Source organism: Lottia gigantea (assembly GCF_000327385.1).
Source record: "Lottia gigantea unplaced genomic scaffold LOTGIsca_62, whole genome shotgun sequence".
NCBI classification, from domain to species: Eukaryota; Metazoa; Mollusca; class Gastropoda; family Lottiidae; genus Lottia; species Lottia gigantea.
Window position 1 is genome coordinate 1,441,593 of NW_008710115.1, and position 22,998 is coordinate 1,464,590.

The following is a 22,998-nucleotide window of genomic DNA, read 5'->3' on the forward strand; positions in this document are numbered from 1 at the left end:
ACCAAAAAACAGACTCATTCTAAAATATTAAAGTAAAACCAAAAATTTCTTCGCAATACTCTTCAAATTAATATATTATTGACCATACGGTGACAGAATCTAGTCATTACTCCTGTTTTATAATCTTGTACTTTAAACTCTTGCTGAGGGTAATAAACTCAAAAACCTGGAGTGTACGACAACAAAGGACAAAGTAACATTGTAAATATAAAACATTTAATGTCTTATTAAGTCTTCCTTCCAATATTAGTGTGCATGCGTGACAGTGTTTTATGAAGGCCCTTATTCACTGGCGAACTGACCCTGTTTTTTGACATTTCGAAAGAAATGATGTGATGTTATTTTGATAGTTATAGCTTCACAGTTTGAACGAGCTGTGAAAAAAGCATATTCAAACCTCATAAACTATTCACCTGGATGTCATATTTTGTGCAATACAGCATGACTGTTTTTTAAACAATTGTTTTAAAGATTAATAAATGTCATGTTTGTTAGTAATCTCTGACTTGACTCCTTAACTAGGTCAGTAAAATAATACATAAACTTATATAGACATATGACAAATATCTGTTTTACATGACCTTCCTTTTTTGGAAAAAATAAGACGTGATCTCATCTCAACGAATAACTTGGTCCGTGAAAAAACCTTTTAGACAAACCATATTTATTTTCCACAACCGTTAGTATGAGATCTGATTTGATTATAATTATGGTGGTAAAATGTTTGATAAATATGGTGGTAAAATGTTTCATAAAGACTGATTTCGCCAAATTCCCATGTCCAGCTCATAGGTATTTTCAGTTATTGTACCTGAAGTATACTTTCCCTTGGCAAACTATTTCACAGAGCTGTTAAATAGGAGTGTTAAATAAAGTAAATTTGACAAGATTTATGGTAAACGGTGGGGTGGAAGTAGATATGAAATCAGTACATCAACCAGTGGAAGATAAATTAGGACAACTTCCTGTCAATAGACTTTTATTCACGTCATTTGTCAAATCTGTGCAAGGTTTTTAGTTCCGAGCATTAAATAAGTGTATTTTAAAAACTTTTCTTTTTTTTTTACACAAAAAGAATATGTCATAAACATACACATACACATAGCCTAGATTTTTACTTGCCAATATGGGTGTCAAATTGAAGTTGAAATGTAGACAACAAAACAAACTGGTAGAAACTTTACTTCAACACCGACATACTGACAGTCTCTAAAAACATTCTGTGACAACACCATAAACATGAAAAGAACATAGTAAACTACTTTCTTTACAAGCTTATAGTGCTTAATTTAAGCTATTCTTGTTACCTTTTAGAATTAAAAATCCGTCTCTCAGTTTCATCATTTCCAGGCCACTATTAACAATCTCACTTGCTGCTACAGCCATAATGTCATCATTCGGGAAATAACTTCATGTGAGAATGCTGATAATTATCTGCGACATTCTACTCTAGTGCGGTACGTTTTTTGTTTGTTATTGTTTTTAAGGACCATATTTTGGATTGTAATTCTGACTTGAGCCATATCATGTAAAGCAAGCAACTTAAGCGAAAAAATCACCCTTTTACAGAGTGTCATCTGCATCAATTATTATTGATACAGACCATAATGACGCTCTTACACACTTATTTGGTGGTGACAGAAACATCATCATTGCATGGACTTGGGGGAGGAGCCCATGATGTAAATCAAATTTTCTTAACAATAATGTTATTTTGGCCTAGTTTTATCTTTCTTGTTTAAGTACCGCGAACAAGCGACTGTACGCTATAACATATACTACGACAAAAGGCACACACGCAACTTTTCAGCTGAAAACACATTTGAGCAGCTAAGCATCATAATTTATATTGAGCATCATGGTTCATTCTTCAATTCTCCTCTTCCTCCTCATCTTCACCAACATCAGCATCCTGATACTGTTGGTACTCAGATACTAAATCATTCATATTAGATTCAGCTTCAGTAAATTCCATTTCATCCATACCTTCACCAGTATACCAATGAAGAAAAGCCTTTCGCTTGAACATTGCAGTAAATTGTTCAGAGATCCGTTTGAATATTTCTTGAATGGCGGTACTATTACCAATAAAAGTAGCGGACATTTTTAAGCCCTTTGGAGGAATGTCACATACTGCAATTTTAACATTATTTGGTATCCATTCAACAAAAGATGTACTGTTTTTATTTTGAACCTTTAACATGTGTTCATCTACTTCTTTCATTGACATTCGACCTCTCATAACAGTAGCAATAGTCAGATATTTTCCATGGCGGGGATCACATGCAGTCATCATGTTTCTTGCGTCAAATATCTGCTGGGTCAACTCTGGTACTGTTAACGATCTGTATTGTTGAGATTTTCGGGATGTCAGAGGGGCAAAACCAGGCATAAAGAAATGAAGACGTGGAAATGGTACCATGTTTACAGCTAGTTTACGGAGATCGGCGTTAAGTTGTCCTGGAAATCGTAAGCATGTGGTTATTCCAGACATCGTAGCGGACACTAAATGATTCAGGTCTCCATAAGTCGGGGTTGTCAGTTTCAATGTACGGAAACAGATATCATACAAGGCTTCGTTATCGATACAAAACGTTTCATCGGTGTTCTCTACAAGTTGGTGGACAGCAAGGGTAGCGTTGTATGGTTCCACAACAGTATCCGATACCTGAATGATATATAAACAATAAATTAATAGAAAAAATGATAAGGCGTTTCAAGAAGATCAAATTCCCATAACAGAACATTCTTATTTGGTGAACGATCTTACCATGAAACAGGAAAAAACAGGGTACATCTTATCTAAAACAAATAAGGCCGCATCCAAATTGTTATACATCGCATGGATTCAAGATTTGATACGAGTTGCATTTTATTTGAATTTCGTGTTTTAGAAGAGTACATAATGAAATGCCATACTGACCTTTGGTGAAGGCATAACTGAGAATGTGTTCATGATACGATCCGGATACTCTTCGCGAATCTTGCTCATCAATAATGTCCCCATACCAGAGCCAGTTCCACCACCAAGGGAATGGGTCATCTGAAAACCTTGTAAACAGTCACAATTCTCTGCTTCTCTCCTCATTGCCTCCAATACTTCATCAATCAACTCAGCGCCTTCAGTGTAATGTCCCTTCGCCCAATTATTTCCAGCACCAGATTGGCCAAAGACGAAATTGTCTGGTCGAAATAAAGCTCCAATTGGCCCTGATCTGACAGAATCCATTGTACCTGGTTCCAGATCAACAAGTAAAGCTCTTGGAACAAATTTGTTCCCTGAAAAAAAAAAAACAGTCAATGGGTTTTTAATCTTTGATTGTGCTATAACAATACATATTCCCATGGTAGAAGATTGGAGTTAATTTATGTATGCACGGCGACAACGGTTCAATCAACTCTCGGCATGAGACTCGCCTTAAAATTTATGATAAAATTAACCTTTGAAAAATAGCGTGACGGAAAGATAACCTCGCAACGTCCGTTAAGAGCATGCTTCTAGTACGATACCAACTTTCAAAGACAAAATACGGAAGAGCAGTGAGCAAAAAACGTTTTTGCAAGTCATACAATGCAAAGGGATAACAATATCGTGTTTTGATACGCCCTGTTTACTTATTGAGATTATGGACATTTACCTGATGCTTCATTGAAGTAAACATTGATTCTATCTATTTGTAGCTGACTGTCACCATGATACATACCAGTTGGATCTATACCATGTTCATCACTTATAACTTCCCAGAACTAGAATGGATTTAAATAATGGAATTCATATGGGGATTTGATCAATTTAAATGCTAAAAAATATTCAGCTTATGTTTTGTTGCAAACATCTGAAAACCAAAGGCGACATCAAATGTGGTTGCTCCACCAGGCTGTACCATTCAGTACGTTCTGAATGGTCCAAGATAGCTTTAACATGTAACTGACTTTGTCGTTGTTACTTCGTGTTTTTTGTGACGTTTCTTTTCTTCGTGGTCATAAATGAAATTTTGACGGAGCCTTGTGAAATACAGTCTAATTAAAATTAGACTCAACTTTCGTTCCGTTTTTATTTTATTATTTTTTATTTTTAGTATAGTCACTTCCTGCTTTAACCAATCAAAATTTACGCCTTCAATACTGTTGTCGTTTTGTGACGCGATCAAAAAGTGTATTTTCAGGAGCAATAGACTAGTTTATCAAAGCGAAAATAGAAAACACGTCTTTCCATTGGATGTTCCGAATTGACCCAGTTAAATTTGATTGGTTAGGTCAAAAGGTTAATTTGGCGAATTTGGCGTGTGATATTTAACTCGTAAACATTAAAAATGCTATAACCTCTAGCGGCAACTGTTAGTTATAAACCAACAACTACCTAGTTTGCGATATCAGCATCCGCTGGAAGCGAACGTTAACTTGTCATCTACCTACCTACCTACCGTTAGTTATAAAGTTGATAAACGGAAGCAATGTCATGAATATTTTTTTCAAAATTCCATATGTAAAATTATTTGTGACAGTTGAATTGCTTTACATATTTAAATTCTTTCAGCTCTACATTAAACCCAAATCTACAGTCTATGACAATTGAATGGTGTGGCATTTTCCTTGGACAAATTCGAGACCTATCACCAACACCTTTCTTGGAATTTCAGTATCCCCAGTCATCTTATTGACCAATCAAAGATTACTGCTAATTAAGCCCCCTGTTAAATAAAGAATGTCTTTTATAACTTTGAAAGATGTATGTATTTTCAAAGTAGAAATGTTTTCGTGTGATGTTACATGTCTACACATTACCAGCGTCACTCTGTTCTGTTTATGTCGGAAGTCTTTTTCTAATGCCCATTGGTCACTGTATGCGCTCTTAGACCCATAGTGTCCAAAGCACACCCCCCATTCATCATACTTCCTCGGGGTTAATAAGACCATGCCAATACCCGTATTCGTGATACGATGTCTTAGACCATACAATTTATAGTTGATTGTATGGGCGTGATTCAAACTATTTGGTTGAAATTGAATTATTTTGTTCAGGTTCCTATATGCTGAAAAAAAACCCCAGAGAATAGAGCTATACTATATAAATTGTACTAAAATTGTGTATAGGGTAAACAGTAGCCTACTTTTCCTGAAAACAGCGCATCGTACTCGACCAAATGTTATTTCGTCTCTGAAGTTCGTTTTAGCAGATACCCTTTAAGGCAAATCAGTAAAAGAAAAAGATTTCGAAACTATCGAATCACAAGCATAAAACATACCTGTCAAAATCGTATTCAATAAGTTAACGTTTTCTGTCTTTGAGGTAAAAGGTAAAAATTAAACGAGTCCAATAGTCATCTTAAATCATTCAGAATTGAAATTAATGACAAAACCATGTGCCGTGCGTCTAGGTATACGTACCATAAGTAAACGGGCCTTCTATGCAATATTGGCCATTCCATACGGAATGTGACCGTCTGTCATTAATGACACCGAGTCATTAAAGTTTTACATGAAGAAATACACAATAATTGTTTTGTTATACAATGATTCAATGTGGGAGTAGTAGGTCGAGAAATTTTAAAAGTAACTTGTTACCGGCTAGTAACTGGTTCCGAATAGACGAGGTATGGTGTACGGTGCGAGATTATCAATACAGTAGAAAAAAGAAAAAACGAATCGTGTTCGCTTCGTGTGTTCACGGTGTTCGTGCTTTCACTACTTCTGTTTTCGTTTGTATCTATTATTTCGCATTACAACACAGGACACCGTACCGGACACCGTACCGGACACCGTACCTCGTCTATTCGTGGCTTTATAAGATTAGTAAATAGAAAATACTAATTGAACACGGTTTTAGTTGGTCTAGGTTAGAAAATATTTATTTCAGAATTATACTTTTACTATAATTGGATGACAAAAATGCAAGATTTTTCTTCAAGATTTTTCTTCAAGATTTTTCTCACTATCTGACTCACAGAGAAAATATGTTAATTTGATGCAAGCTGTATTAAGAAGTTACTACTTTGATAGAAAACACGACGCTCTTGCATTTAATTTATTGACTCAAAATTGTGTAACGAAAGATATGAATATGCCCGTGTTATCTAATTGTTAGTTCTGTAATAGATGCATTTTCGTTGTTTGGTCTACATTAAGAGAAATTTCTAATATCTTTTACTGTCACGTGTTCATTCAATTGCCTTTTCAGTTTCACGAGTATTATATAGTATGGTATAAAACTCCATCTTCACAATGTCAAGCTATTACGAACTTAATCTCATACCTTTAATACAATAGCCACTATTATACTATTGTATAGTAAGTTTGTCAATGTAGTGATTTGATTGGATTGTACGCTATCGAATATAGCCAATCCGAGCTCTCGACAGAAAGTTTATAAACAATAAGCGATACTGTTTTGAGGGATCTGATGTGATCTGTATTCTCTGGCTTACAATCCCATCATATCGCTGCATTTCAGGATAAAAGAATAGTGACTATTGCATTCAAGATGATAGAATTCAGGATACTATATTATAATATAATAAAACATAAAAAGAGTGTACTCAGAAAGAGTCGTTTGCTCAATATATTTGAATTCAATGGTTACATGTATCTGAGTTTGTATATGAATGACCTTACATGTCCTAAATTTACATTAGAGTAGACGTTAACTATCATTCAGACACTATATATAAATTTTATTGTGTTTTTTTAAATTGATGTATGTGCTATTCAGTTTTGTTTTTTAAATGACTAACTATATACATGTCTGTATATAAGACATATAGAAATAGACATGAATATTACAGTATTTGATATGTATATTCTAAATTTAAAAATAATTTAATCGTAATTATATTATATACATTCCAAATATAAACTACTTACCTTTGATCCTATTTGATTGCCACATTGCCCGGCTTGAATATGAACAATTTCCCGCATATTGACTATCCAATTCCCTTTCTTTTCTTTGTTCTCAACGAAAGTTTGTTTAATAATGTTACTATATTTATGGCAATCAGCCAAAACACATGGTCTTCTTCAACTTCCAAATTGCATGAAAGGAAGATTTCTGTAGTCTTGATCAAAATGCAAGTAAAACGTTTTGCAGACGATTTCAAAATAATATAGCCTATTTATGAAGCAGTAATGTAAGTTGAAATTGTAGACAACATTTAGTCCAAAGAAGCTGCTAAATATTATACATTAATAGTTAGAAACATTTAAAGAAATTATAATGAATTTATTGAGTTCAAATGAGTTAATTATTTACATAGTTCTGGAAGGGCAAGGCTATGCATTAGAAAATAATTCGTCTGTTGTGCTAATCATCTTCTAAACCAAACTGACTGACATAACATTCAAGACGAGTTGAAGAGGTTTTTTTTTTATTTTCCAGTCTGAATCATCCCTCATCTGTTAAAATAATTAAAATACGGCGAATAGAAGAAATGTTGAACGTTGTTTTTTATAAGATTGAACGACATATAGAAGCGAGGAACACATATAACAAAAACACAAGACAATATTATGGAATATAACACACTTCTTTAATAAGGTTGGGCACATAACGTTTCAACACAATATACACATGTCGTCACCAGATGTAATGTTGTTTTTTTTTATCGTTGAAATTTGCAACGACATTATACAGTGATTGTAGTAATTCTAGCCTCTCCATCTAGAAAAAAAGATAATATTAGTGCTTTCATATATCCGAAATTTTATGGACATTTATGTTAAATATCAGAAAATACATTAATATTCTTATTAATTTCATAAATATAATGAATGATCAATGGTAGTTAAAGTTGTTAATATTTTAAAACATTCTAATAAAGAGAAAGGTTTGTTGGCTACTGTTCGTTGTGTCTTTCAAAATATTGTTGAAGTTGTTGAGTTTGTTTGTGTGAATTGACTGTCAAAAAGGTTTTATTTCGCCCTTCAAATTTGGAAAGAATTTTCGTAGAGGTTATCTCCCTTGAATTACTACTATCGCAAACAAAACATGTTTGCAGCCTAAACATCCGGGTGCGATTTAAAATTTAAACAAGCAGCCTTTTTTATTATTATGGGGTGATAATTCACAATTCATTGGTTATTACCAATTTCAAGGAGATTATATACTTATAGCCAGTAAACAATTATAGTAACTATACAGGCTGGACTGGGGTTGTGTTAATCTCTATTTACACTATGGCATCAAATATCCGGATGATCCGGGTATAAAAAAATACTATTGAACTGAATGTATGAACATTGGACAATATATAAAACAAAAACATATAGACATTGATTTAATTTGATGAAGTAAGTATTCCAGAAACGGTCATTCCGAAACTTTGATACTGTGTTGGTTGTCTCGTTTCTGGTTGTTTTTGTCGACTCTTTGTCTGATCGAGCCACAGCTAGACTCAGTACCGCCCTTAGGTGGTAATTCTGTAGATCTCCCTTCCCATAGAGATAGGCTATCTGCAATACACAGAATGAGACAACCGACGCATCAAGACGAACTGTTTAGATTTGTTTCATTAAATCGGTTGATGTGCATTTTATGCAATGTTCAAAATACACACATACGAGAGATTTCCATACCCTCTGCGTTCATATTCAGTTGAAGGATTACTGAAATCCTCGATACGTTTTATAGCCTTGATAATAAGTGGATTGGAACCTGAAACAGATATTTGCTCGACTTTGAATGATGATTACGCTATGTTTCCCATTAAACTATAATAAATTGAATGAATAAGAATGGATAAGATCATGATTCTGTGGGGAGGAATGGTCGAGTCTGACACGGGGTTTTCACCAAAGAAAAAAGATACTATACTTTGTCTAACAAATAGTGTGGTCTGCAAGATCCATGGCAAGTAAATCATGTAAAACTTAATATGGAATCCATCAACTTTTTATAATAACTAATCAAGTTTTATAATCGTTTCTTTCAAGTTACTGCTATGTTTCAACTACTCACTCCATTAACAGCGATAAATTCCAATTGTCTGCCATTAAACGCGAATAACTACTAGATCTTTTGTTTCTCTATTACTCAGTTCTCTCCCTTGAGACAAAACTTTTAACCTGAGAATGGATTGAAAACATCAGTCATGATTTAACAACTCGATAGCTAGTCCCAGGTGATCGTATTGATGTAAATATTGTCAGGCTAACTGTAGAAACAGACAAGAAATCTCCACCGAGAATACCATTAACGATGGAAATATCCATTTAATTCCAATATTTCATTTCCAATTTTCAATACAATCTAACATCTCATAGAATCCTAGATTTATTGTTAATTTGAACGTCTGAATATATCGAAATTGCTTAATATCATTATGTGTTATCACCATCCGTACATGATGAATATGTTTTTACTTGTTACGCGACATTGTACACTGACCCTTGCAAAGCATTTTCATAAAGAAAATTTTGTAGATAACAGTACTGTGCCAGTAAATGATGTGGTTCTATATTATATGTACAACGAGTGAGTAATATCTCCTGATATAATATGTATAATGAGTAACACATTTCTATATAGTACAGTGAGTATTGAGTAATATATTACCCACTGTACAGATTATAAAGAATTATTACTCACTCTACAGATTGTATAGAGTTATAATACTTACTCTACAGATTATACAGAAGCATAACTCACTGTACAGATTATAAAGAATTATTACTCACTCTACAGATTGTATAGAATTATAATAGTTACTCTACAGATTTCACAGAACCATTACTCACTGTACATATTGTATAGAATTATATTACTCATTGTACAGATCATACAGAACCATTACTCACTGTACAGATAATATAGAATTATAACTATAGTTCTATATAATCTGTACGGTGAGTACAATTTCATAATCTGCACAGTGAGTAATGATTCTGTATAATCTGTACTAAGCAATTTAATTCTATACAATCTGTAGAGTGGGTAATATAATTCTATTTAATCTGTACAGTGAGTAATGGTTCTGTATAATCTGTAGAGTAAGTATTATATTAACTCTATACAATCTGTAGAATATCTGTTCAATATTGTTCTTGATACTGGGGTAGTGCCAACTGAATGGGCAACAGGTCTTATACATCCCATTTTCAAGAACAAGGGCAGTAAGACAGATACAAACAACTATAGAGGAATAACAATCATAAGTTGTCTGTGTAAATTGTTCACTGCTGTTATCAACTCCAGATTAGCTAACTATATAGAATCAGAATATATTGTTAACCCCGAGCAAACAGGTTTTAGAAAACATCATTCTACCCTCGACCATATTTTCAACCTAAACTGCCTCATTAATCTGTACTTAAAACAAGGTAAACGCCTATACGCCTGCTTTTTTTTATTACAGACGAGCATTTGATTCTGTCCCAAGACTTGAGCTATGGCAGAAAGTGCTCGAATCTGGAATAAAGGGAAAATTATTTAGAGTAATATTAAATATCTATAAGCTAGCAAAATCTAGAGTTAAGGTAAATCAAACTGTGTCAGAAGAATTTGACTGTTCCATCGGCGTGAGGCAGGGCGAAAATCTATCCCCACTTTTATTTTGTATCTACTTGAATGATTTGTCTTTGTTTTTGTCAAAATGTTACTCGGGTCTTAATATCAAGGAATCAGACTTTGAAAATGTTGGTGTATATCTTAAGTTATTTTTATTGCTTTATGCTGACGACACTATTCTTTTAGCAGAATCAGAATTAGAACTGCAGACAGGGGTTACTGGCATGCTTGACTATTGCTCGACTTGGAAACTCCAGATTTATACCACAAAAACAAAGGTTATGGCTTTTTCCCGGGGTATGGTAAGGAATAAACCTGTAATATACTTTGGAAATGAATGCTTAGAAACTGTTAATGAATTTATTTATCTGGGGATTAAGTTTAATTATAATGGATCATTCTCAAAATCAATCAATTACCTTTTAACAAAGGCATCAGCAGCTATGTTCTCTCTTGTTCAGAAAAGTAGAAAACTATACCTTGACATAGATACTCAATTACATTTATTTCAGACACTAGTTGTACCAATTATGTTATATGGGTGTGAAGTATATATGGTATAGCTATTGAATCAAATATTGAAAAAATTGAACGGTTGCAACTAAGATTCTGTAAAATGATTATGAATATAAAAATGTCTACCCCATGCTGTATGGTATATGGGGAACTGGGTATCTACCCTCTATCATTTACTGTAAAAACGAGAATGATCATTTATTGGCATAAAATAATTAATAGTCCTATGACGAAACTATCACGAACTCTGTATGAGGTATTATTCCAATCACAAGACAACTATAATTGGTTAAATAGTATTAGTCAATGTCTGGATGATATTGGGCTCTCCTATGTTTGGAACATACAGGCACAATGCATCAATGGCCAATGGTTAAAGTACACAGTCCAAACACAACTCAGAGACCAATTCATACAAACATGGCTAAGTACTATAAATAACAGTAACAAATGTATTAACTACCGTCTATTTAAGTCAATATTCCATCTTGAAAATTACCTTGTAGAACTACCACCCCAACTTAGGATAGCATTTAGCAAATTACGATGCAGAAGCAACAGACTCCCTATAGAGGCAGGCATCTTTCAAAACACACCTGCACACTCTGTCTCTCATGTGACTTGGGTGATGAATTTCACTACATATTCACATGTTCTAAGCTAGATAAATATAGAGTGAAATTCATTACTAGCTATTACTACCGAAACCCTTCTACCATCAAAATGAATGAATTATTTAATTGTAAAGGTGTCAAACTAATAAACTTATGTAAATTTGTAAAAATAATCCTCAATGAATTTTCAAAATGATTGATGTAGTACTTAAGAGAATTAACTGTAGAGAATTAAAATTATATTATTATCATTATGAGTTAAAGAATCGTAAATAATGTATTTGTACATATTATGTAAATAACCTTATTGTTTCACTTGATGATGTTTATAATTCCCTATGTCTCCTTGAGAGATTGTGAATAAAGTTATTATTATTATTAGAGTGAGTAATGATTCTGTATAATCTGTACTAAGTAATATAATCTATATAATATGCACAGTGGATAATATAGTTCTATACAATTTGTACAGTGAGTAATGGTTCTGCACAATCTATACAGTAAGTAATATAATTCTATACAATCTGTAGTGAGTAATATGATTATATATAATCTGTAAAGTGAGTTATGGTTCTGTATAATCTGTACAGTAAGTAATATAATTCTATACAATCTGTACAGTGAGTAATGATTCTGTACAATCTATAAAGTAAGTAATATAGTTCTATACAATCTGTACAATGAGTAATACAATTCTATGTAAACTGTACAATGAGTAATATAAATCTATATAATCTGTACAATGAGTACTATAATTCTATATAAACTGTACAATGAGTAATATAAATCTATATAATCTGTACAATGAGTAATATAATTCTATATAATCTGTACAGTGAGTAATATAATTCTATATAATCTGTACAGTGAGTAATGGTTCTGCATAATTTGTACAGTAAGTAATATAATTCTATAGATTATGTACAGTGAGTAATATAATTCTATATAATATGTACAGTGAGTAATGGTTCTGCATAATTTGTACAGTAAGTAATATAATTCTATAGATTATGTACAGTGAGTAATAAAATTCTATATAATCTGTAAAGTGAGTAATGGTTCTGCATAATGTGTACAGTAAGTAATATAATTCTACAGTAAGTAATATAATTCTACGCATTATGTACAATGAGTAATATAAATCTATATAATCTGTACAGTGAGTAATATAATTCTATATAATCTGTACAATGAGTAATATAATTCTATATAAACTGTACAGTGAGTAATATAAATCTATATAATATGTACAGTGATTAATATAATTCTATATAATCTGTACAATGAGTAATATAATTCTATATAAACTGTACAGAGAGTAATATAAATCTATATAATATGTACAGTGTCTGTATATAACCTTGACAGTGAGAGCATGAAGATTTGTACCAGAGGTTCATAAATGTCATTTTCAAATTATAAAAATTATCTGTAAGCAAACCAGAAAAAAAAACTATATTTATTAATCAAATTTCTTCGGAATATATGCCTGTAATTTTCGTCTCCCTATCCTCAAATTTCTTTCATTTGATGGTATAATTTAATTATAAATACTTCTATTCACTCTCAGTCTATCAATGACAATATTCTCCATCTTGAAATCAATCGAAGAGTTCTTGTCTCTATACAAAGCTAATCTTGTTACTTCCAAGCCCAGTGTTCTGTCTTTGATCTCTCCTTGGTCAATAAGATATCCGCAGTCCACGTTGGGTCCGCTTTTATGTTGTTATTTTATATAATTACGGATTGACGTTTAGCTTGTCGGCATCTACATGAACTTGACGCCTATCAAAGTTTTATATTAATGAAACTGCTGGAGGGAAGTGGCTCTTATTGGATCTAGACTATTAGAGAAAGAGAGACGAGAACAGAAATTCTGAAAGATATATCATCACGTTTGTCATGACGGTTTGTTGACTAAAGGATAAATTAAATAGTGATTAGTATATCTAGAATTGACGAACTGATACAAATAACAGTATGATAATGGCAAGGCAATATACAGGCTAATTAATTAAAAAGTAAAAAGTGGGGACGGTTTTTACACTTTTGCTGGAATATAATTTTCATCGGTATCATTCTGCTGACTGGATGTACTGATTGCCTATCTGGGGTACCAGTACCTCCTGGAGGTACCGTTGAACATCACTAAAAGTGTCTGAATGGTCTTGCTTTAACCCTTTCAGGACCATAAGACCTCCATTTGAGGTAGACAGTTCATGTTTGATTTTTCTACACAATAAGTGATTAAAAACATTTCTTAAATTAGCATATCAATATGTTATAAGGTCACGTGATATATAATGGGACATATGGGTCCCTGTGGTCCTCAAAGGAAATTCTTTTTCATAAGGTCAGTGATTGTGTATACAGTTTTAATCACTAATTATAATGAGGATTAGAAATGAAATGAAATGAATGGAGTTTTACGTCCTACTTTTCTGCACCATGTGGGTTAATGAAGAAGGGCAACGCCATGCAGGGTGCGATGAGGGAAATTTTGTCAGGACAGCGGCATTAGCCTGTTCTTTTTCGATTTCCTACTTTCGAGGGATCTTTAACGTACACAGCCTGTAGCACACAGCTTAGCGAGCAAGCGTCTAACTCACTGAGCCATCGCGGCTCCCAAATGAGGATTATAAATGATAACGGTCTTCAATTTTATATTTCCATAAAATATATGATGTCACGGCGCATAGCCAAATAGTATATCATCTAGAAAAAAACATCATCAGTGGCAGTATCAGGGGGGAGACTGACTCAACGTCAACTGTCAAGGCTGAATTTAAAATGAAGCAACTATGTGTAAGTGTCATAGCCGCAAGCCCCCTATGTAGCGTCTGAACGGGTTCTCCCACGAACATTTTCGAAATATTTAATTGATTGAGACACATGTTTTGGGGTAAAAAAAAGTATAAAAATCATATTTTCAAATTGTTTTGAAATAAATTGGGGGACAAACTATTTTTCTACCACTGGTGCTGCCACTGAACATCATATAGTTGAACCTATTATTTCACATTTTATAGGCACTTGATGCCTGTAGGATGCAAAATAGTACATACAATTTGGAAAATACCTGTAAACTTATTAGCAGTAAAAAATCAGGGTAAATTGTAAGTAATATTAGTGTAAACGTAAAATAACTAGTCGATCATGTTAGAAAAGTATCTCCTGGTAAAGAAATGGGATATTATTCAAATAAAGGATGTTCGATTTCCAAGGTTGACCCAAGACTCGATGAGCATTTCGACTCACTGGAATAAAATTCCTAAGCAGGACCAGCATTTAAAAGATTGTGGACAACAATAGTGTTGTCCAAGCCAAAATGCCTCAGTTTAAGTGAACTCTATATCATATTTATTTGGTCATGAGCCATTGATTAGTTAGTTGGAACTGGGAAGATGGAGATATAACTACTTATTGAATATCTAATTATAAAGTGTAAGAGAGAGTTCCAGGGGTCTATAATGAGTTAAGTTGTAATAACTTGACAAATTGACCTTCTCAACTGTTATTATTGTGAACACGAACTGGGAATATCAGCTGTGACTATAATACCGGTATAGAGTTAGTCTGGAACTGAAATTAATCTTACAATATCGTTACAATATACACTTTATAATCAATATTTGATTATCATATCTAATAGAGAACGATTGAAATATAAATAACTGTATTCTAGACACGTCATTTCCTTTCTTCTTATTGATTAATTCTACATAGTTTATCATGTAACGTTTTCATGTCAAGGTTACATCTGTAATAAAGACCAAGAAAGACGTGAACTCTTTGAAAGGTTGATAGTTTCAAAATTGCACCAAACATTTGGGAAGGAAACTTGTGTTATGCATCGCAATACATTTGTGTTAATTGAAATACCCTATTGATGAACTATCCAGTACATTCAAAGTCAGTGAGCGCAAAATTACACACAATGCAGCAATACACATAAATCTTCGAATCAAGAATTTTAAAGGCCATGGTTCGCCATTTTCGGCGAATTTGGGGCTTGAATATATGTAATTGTCTTTCCTATATATTGAAGTCTCATGAAAAGACGAGTCGTCATTGTAACTTTCAAACGAAGATAATTCTGGACACAATGTTCACAACACAACGTCGAAATTTGAGCCTATTACTGATTAGCTTAGCCGTTTCTGAGACTAATTTACGATTGGTCGTACGGAACCGTCCCTGTAATATCTATTATTAACATGTAACTCACCATTTTTGTAGAAACAAGAATCAAAAAAAAAAACTTTGACTAACTAACTATATAGCAAGTTAACTAGAAGACGTCGATTTGAGTTATAAATCATCTTTATTCATTCAATCTGTCTGTATTTTTTATAAATGAAATATCACATGTTTCTAGACGTTTCCTTTAAGTACAAAGACCTATTGATAACTACGTTTGTAAATAAGAAATCAATTTTCTTGAAAACAGAAGAGTCGGTAACACGCTATTTGAGAATAAAGACGTCCATATGTAATTAAAATAGATAATGAAGTCTGTAATTAAGACTGTTGTAAAATGTATCGTGTAAAGAAATCTGAATCGAGTAATTATTATTTTTCTTCTATAATCCAATATACTAATATTACACTGGTTAATTCTATTGATTACAATGTAATATCGTCCTCGTCAAAAATATTAAGAATATCCAACAAGCGTAATATTTTGGTTTCATACACGATTATATTAAGTGGAGTAATTTCATAGAGAGAGAGAGAGAGAGAGAGAGAGAGAGAGAGAGAGAGAGAGAGCAAATATTCTACACAATTTAAAGATATCCATGCAGGTATACGTTAATATAGCAGCCCACGATTAACAGGTCATCGTCCTACGAACCATCGTCAGACGTTTTTGTGCTTTTTCTTGTAGCATAGAATTTGTGTTTCTGTCACCGCTATTTCAACACAATTTATCTTTGTTCAGCTTAATTTTGATCTTCCACATAATTTGTTGGATTAATTAAGCCACAAATTGTCATATAAAAAATTCATATTAATTCAGAATGTATTAATTTTCCAGATCCATCAATTTATACCTTTCATGGTTTGCAAAACATTTAATGATATTAGAGTTGGAACTAAAGCACAAAATAACATAGTATTCGAAAAAAAACAATAAGGCAAATTATTCTAATCTAATGTGCAAATAGCAATCCCTAAATTCACAAACAGAAATAGGAGGTGTACATGAAATTAGCTTTTGCACCCCTTCATGAGAATATTGTGTTTGTGTTAAATTTGAAACAATTAAGAAATTGCAATTGGAGACAGAAGAAATAAAGTCAAGAGGTAAAAAAGACTAATCATCAATAGAAATAAAAGTCAAGTTGTAATCAAGTAGGTGTTGATATTCTACAGTTTTCAATCAATATTCAGCTAATCAATATTATTAATACTATTATTAATATTCTTCTATTTGTTCTAACAGATATTTACATGCCTTAAGGCTATAGATTAACACTGATTTACAGTGTGTCAATCTAGCTGGCTACTTTCACTTTCCGTTTCTACACCAGAGGTTGTAGTCAATCTACTCACCATAACTGAAGCTCATTTCATCTATGTATTGAGGTCCTGATCAAATCCGACATATTTCGAATCAATACCTATAAAGGGTCGACATGGAATAAGCTTGTGGTCTTGACAATAAACCAAGGCCTTGAGGTATGTTTTAGACTATGCAGGTTACAGAGGTTCGAACAGACAATGTACAGTACGATATCATATATCTATATCCTCTCTGATCTGGAATAGTATCCGCGCCTTGAGTATTTTTGGACGTTAACGTCACATTGTACATATTTTTACTTATTGTTGAAAGTCGTCAGTTGACCTGTGCATAATGCGCAAAAGTTTGCCTACCACGCATCTCAGATAAATAACCCAATGTTGTTCAACATGCCTATAAAGTTTTGTAACTACCAGATATTATCCCACACGTCTTAATATTGTTTTATCTCAAACTGGCTAGACATACACAATTTTCTTTTCTTATCCACCACAAATCCAAACTTTATGGTGTGTAAAAGCGTTTGCTTTAACCAACAATAAACTCAATGGCTTGTGAATGCTGTCTGATGTCTCTGAAAGTGTCTTTGAATCTATATATTTCTGGCTCCATCACTGATCTTAAATTCACATTAAAGTTTGATGTTAAATAGCCTTCAGCAACGTAGACCATACTTTTATATCGTATTTTATGCAATAATCGTGTTGTATCCCTTGATTTAGTGGTAGGCGAAGAACTGTAAGATATCAAGCATCGACGTTTGCACCTTTCTGATCTTTAAAGCTCATATATTATAATCGATTTATGAACTTTGAGTCCAAGGTCATTGAAATTATTAACCTATCAAATTCTAAATTGAACATTTTTTAGACTATGCTTCTGATTTTAATATATAAAATGATAATATATTGCAACTCTATCGGGTCAAAATTGAATTCTATTTAAAGAGCAATCATGGATAAGTAAGTGAAGTAACCATAGAAAAAAAATATTTAAATGAAACTGACATTCATGAAACAAAAACCCCGACGTTAATATTCTAGAGTCGACCTGACCCAAATTAATTATGGATAGGATGAAAAAATAGAAGAAGACAAGATGTAGAATCTGGACAATTAGGATAGTATCTCAACAAATTGAATCATACTGTTACATTCTTTATATCCTACAATTAGCAGTCTAGTCCATGTCAGTTTCAATTAGGTACTCAACCTAAAGGCATTATCTTGTAATACAGTTATTGTATCAAGACAAATTGAGATCTCAGTTTAAAAAAATACGTAGATTATAAATGATAATGGAAAGTTTAATAGCTTAATAGCTTTTGTAAAACATGGTTTAGTGTAAAATGTTTTATAACGAGGCTAGATAAAGCCAAGTTTTAATCCACGTCTTTTTGATCAAAATCATGCATATCCACAAATCTTCGACACTTTTTAGACGTCAGCCCCCGGCCCCTCCCTCTTGATCCGAAGGTAAAGTCTCGAATCTCAATCTTCTGTATAAGTTCAAGAAGTGACCATTATTGAGTGAACTGAAACAGAACCAGAACCATTCGGACCCACACAAATGACACTTACTACCTAACCCACATGTTCATCCAGCAGTGGCTAAATTTTCTATTAAGTGCAAAATTACTCATAAGAATTTCGCAATCAATGACACCTCAAGGGAAGGTTATAAGTAAATAAGATCATAAGGAGTAAAACTTTCGTGGTTAAACAGTGAGCATGATTTTATTATCACTTAGTTTGATAGAAACATTCGAATAACCGAACAGCGATTGGCAAGTTGTATATATTTGATACATAATATTTCCATTTGTTATGATGTTCTATGCGAGTGAGATCTAACTATGACAAGTCTGATTATATTAATCTGGTTTGATTGGACGATGAATGTTCTTATAATTATTTTACTTCTTTTACAAAACAAACTTCTTCTTTGATGGGATAAGACTTAGTCTAGGAATAAACTTGGGATAAAAAGTGTCTGACACTTAATAAACATCACTTCAATATTCATCCCCGTAAAGTTCATACCAAATTCATTTTGCCTAAGGTAGATCCCATTGTCACATTATATATTCAAAAAAAAAACGAACACAAAATAAGAAAACAAAATCCAGTGGGATTAATAAAAGACTGAAAGATGTGTTGAAATGCTAACCTTTAAACCAACCTTTGACGATTCAAAATAGGTATATTATATGACAACAAAAAAGGTCAATATTTTGATTGGTATAAGAACCAAACATCACTGAGCGGAAGTAACATTATAAGAACATACCAGAATTAAGAAGTATTTAAGACTACATCAGGTTACTGAAAACCAGTATACGATTGGTTAACACCTGATTCTAGTCTCTCCTATCTAAGCCTTTCATGATACACGTATATTCTGAAGCTATTTTTTCTTATAAAAGGTAATTTTTTTTATTTTATCACATGAAAGGCTAAATTAAGACGGTTTTAAGTCACATTTACAATATCCACTGTCCAAAGTTCCATATTCCAGGAAATGTATTCCATCTTTAATTATGCTCAATAAATATATACCTATACTTTAACTCCAGCTTGTTACAATGAAACATAAAAATCGAATTTTATTTTACATTTTGTATGAATTTTACCGTATATAGATATGATCGATTTTCAATTTCCACTGTAGACCCGAGCACAATATCATTCAATCGTTATCAGTTCTAAAGAAACCTGTTTTAAGATAAAATTTAATTGCTTCCTTTAAGCTAGGTTCTTTATAATCGCAGACATGCTACGGTATCTAGAAAAAATGCCATGTTGGATTAAATCAACTAGACTCTTCCTTAGGTCTGTAAATGAAATGCCACACAATTTCTTGAAATTATCTGGTTTGTGCTCACTCGAGTATAATGCAAATCTTATATTTGCTGAAAAACAACATGATTTATCTTTGCGGTTTTAAGAGCTTTTTAAATTAGAAAAACCCGGATTAGGCTAAATCAGACTTTTTGGTTACTGATCTGATTCCAATTTATTCGACATGATTTCGAATTACAAGGTCAGATTTCGGTTTAATAGGTCTGCTTTTCGAGCTGCTAAGTCGATTTGCGAACCACTAGAACTGCTAGAGTTTGGAGTCAATAAGTCGTGCATTTGCACAATCGCAGATTTTTTAGGCTGCCTATTTTGAAACTGAAATCAAACAAGGTTTTCCCTGAAGTTAAAGACTCCTTTGAATGCACGGTTTATCGACACCTTTACTCTATAAAAAGATGATCTATGAGAAATCAATGTAATCCTTTAATATAGTATCTAAATTCAACAAGTCTTTTATCGACTCTAAATATCTTACAACTTTCTTTTATTAGTCTGCCCTGAAATTGACTTACTAATTTCTCTGTTAAAAAATCTAATATTATTGAATAAAGTAATTATAGCACTTACACACAACCAGCTATATAATTTCTGCTTTAAGAGGTTTTTCATCACTTAAAGGGATTTTAAATGGTTTTATAAAATCTTTATGTTAATCGGGGACACTAAAATAGCATCAATTTGAACCATTCCAATTTTTAATCAGACGTTTGTGGTTCCTGCAATTCCACTAAAACTAAAACTATATCATCTATTTTTGAGTATACTAATTAGCAAACCATGTACTAACTATCCGAACTGCAAAACGAAACCAAAAATCCAAAACAACATTTTGGCGAAACATTGGTAGCAGCTAATGAACTTTTCACATAAGGAAGTATATCAATTAAAGTGAGTAAGTATTTCGTAATGAAAAGTGGTTTCAGATGTTTTGAAGAGTAAGAATACCTTGTCTATAATATCGTTTAACAAAGCAGATTTCCTATAATTCTCTCTCAGTATTTTTGCATGTGATTTCGTAACACAAACATGCTCTGATGGTTATGAAGATGATAAAGAGTTCAAAGAATCACACAGATCCACATGCTCCCTATCATGATTCAATCGGAACGAGTAATATTTCAGCTTCGGTAACCATAAAATATGGATTTTATTATTTCTAAAATTATTTCAGTGAATACATTTCTCTTGTCTAAGTTACAGCTAATAATTTGACGTTTTATGTATTGTAACTATAAGTCTTTCGGAAATCCGAGTTCTGAATACGCCTATTATCAGGTCGAATTTTCTATACTATACTAACCACATGTATAATAATACTTGTTGCTTAGCATCTAATAGAACTGCTTCAGTTATCATATAAATATATAGGATTTATTATTCCTGGAATTGTCTTGAACAGTCGATATATTTCTCATGGCTAATCTGAGAAATCATTCTCTGTAATTTATTTACAAATAGAAACCAAGATATGTTTGAAATTATCGAGTGTATGTAAACAGAAGATTCTTGATATAAGAGCCTGTCTATTGATATTATTCAAATATAAACCATGTACATTATCAAGTGGTAAAACTCTTTTATCAAGGCCGCTTTGATTGAATTCCAAACATTGACTATTGATTGTCAGAAGTTGATAATTATTGAACAATTGAAGGACTAAGATGATTTACTGGATAGGTTTCAGCCTATTTCCTATATCACTAGCGGCGGTGTCCAGACTTAAATCATGAAAGAAAAGGACCAAGAACAAAATAATTGTTAGGACTTCTAAGGTGATCAGGGATATCGTCATGGTAAGCATGTTCGATGAGGGGAACCAAAGGAGGGAATTTGAAGGATGATGACCCAATAAAGAAAAAAAAATTGACATCGAGTTCGAGGAACAAAATAAGCAAAACCAGGTTTAGTACATATCGGTATTTGTACTTCATTAAGTCGGGCATTAGTCGAACGTCCAAGGTGATTCAGGCGCCGTTTTTTCTTTTCTCTCTTTAAGGTGTATAATTTTTTTTTCTTTGTATTATAACTTAAAAGATATGTTCTCGTTTATGTTTGGAATCTGAACGCATGTTCCCTTTGACTGTTGGTGTTATATTTCTTAACAGGTATCACATTCTACAATCTGTAGTCTTAAAGTTTACCAACTGAAATCCCGCTCCTCGAAGCAATATTCACAATGAAATTGTTCTACTGCAGTTCAAAAAGGTGTTATTGCACATTTTAACCACCTTGAGGTTATCGGTAATAACTTCACTGATAGAATCCAGTATCCCTCAATATACTTCTACGCATTTATTTCATTTCAGGAGAACCGGATGAAACATTTTCATTCTGAAAAGGTATATATACAAGTATAGCTAATAATATACTTCGACGACTTCATTCCTTTATGAAGTTAAAAAAAGATGGTTTCTTGTGTTATCTGGTAGTTTTTACATTAAGTACAATTTATTGTACAAGTATGTAAAAGCACATCCTGCTATGAATTGTAAGTTGTTTATCTATCAATCATACAGTCTCTAAATTCTACTCAGATTGTTACCGATTAGCAGGAAATTGCTTTTTTTATCATTATTTCAGTGAAAAGACTCTTCAGATTCTATCGGTTTAGGTTAGAAAAATCAATTCCATGTTTATAGTGCAACACAATGGTTTCTTCAAAATTCTTCAAGGAACAAATAAAGCGGAAAGTAATTGTTGGTAATAGGGAAAATTTTTATTTTGTAAGAAAAATTGTAATTATCTCAAGCTTTTTATATTTTATCATAAACGAGATAAATCGATTGAATCATTTGGTTCTAATTGGAAACTTGTTTGTACAAACGTTTAGAATTAATTGTAGTCTACGTACTTAATGTGAAATTGCGAATTGTTAGCATTATCGTTACCGATTTAAGAACCCTCAATAATAATATATCTTAGGTATATAAAGTTGGTAAATACAGCGATTGACTGTATTCGTTGTCGTACAATCCAATC

General features: G+C 32.6%; 1 protein-coding gene across 1 annotated transcript; it reads right to left on the reverse strand.

The window, feature by feature from the left end:
- Window positions 1-1,166: 1,166 nt before the first annotated feature.
- LOTGIDRAFT_207064 (hypothetical protein) lies at window positions 1,167-6,918 on the reverse strand (the record flags this gene model as incomplete). The annotated part of the gene is made up of 4 exons (XM_009064417.1): window positions 1,167-2,668; window positions 2,924-3,279; window positions 3,639-3,747; window positions 6,862-6,918. The coding sequence occupies 4 exons, from the start codon at window positions 6,916-6,918 to the stop codon at window positions 1,871-1,873; spliced, it is 1,320 nt and encodes a 439-aa protein (XP_009062665.1). The 3' UTR covers window positions 1,167-1,870.
- Between the last annotated feature and the right edge of the window lie 16,080 nt (window positions 6,919-22,998).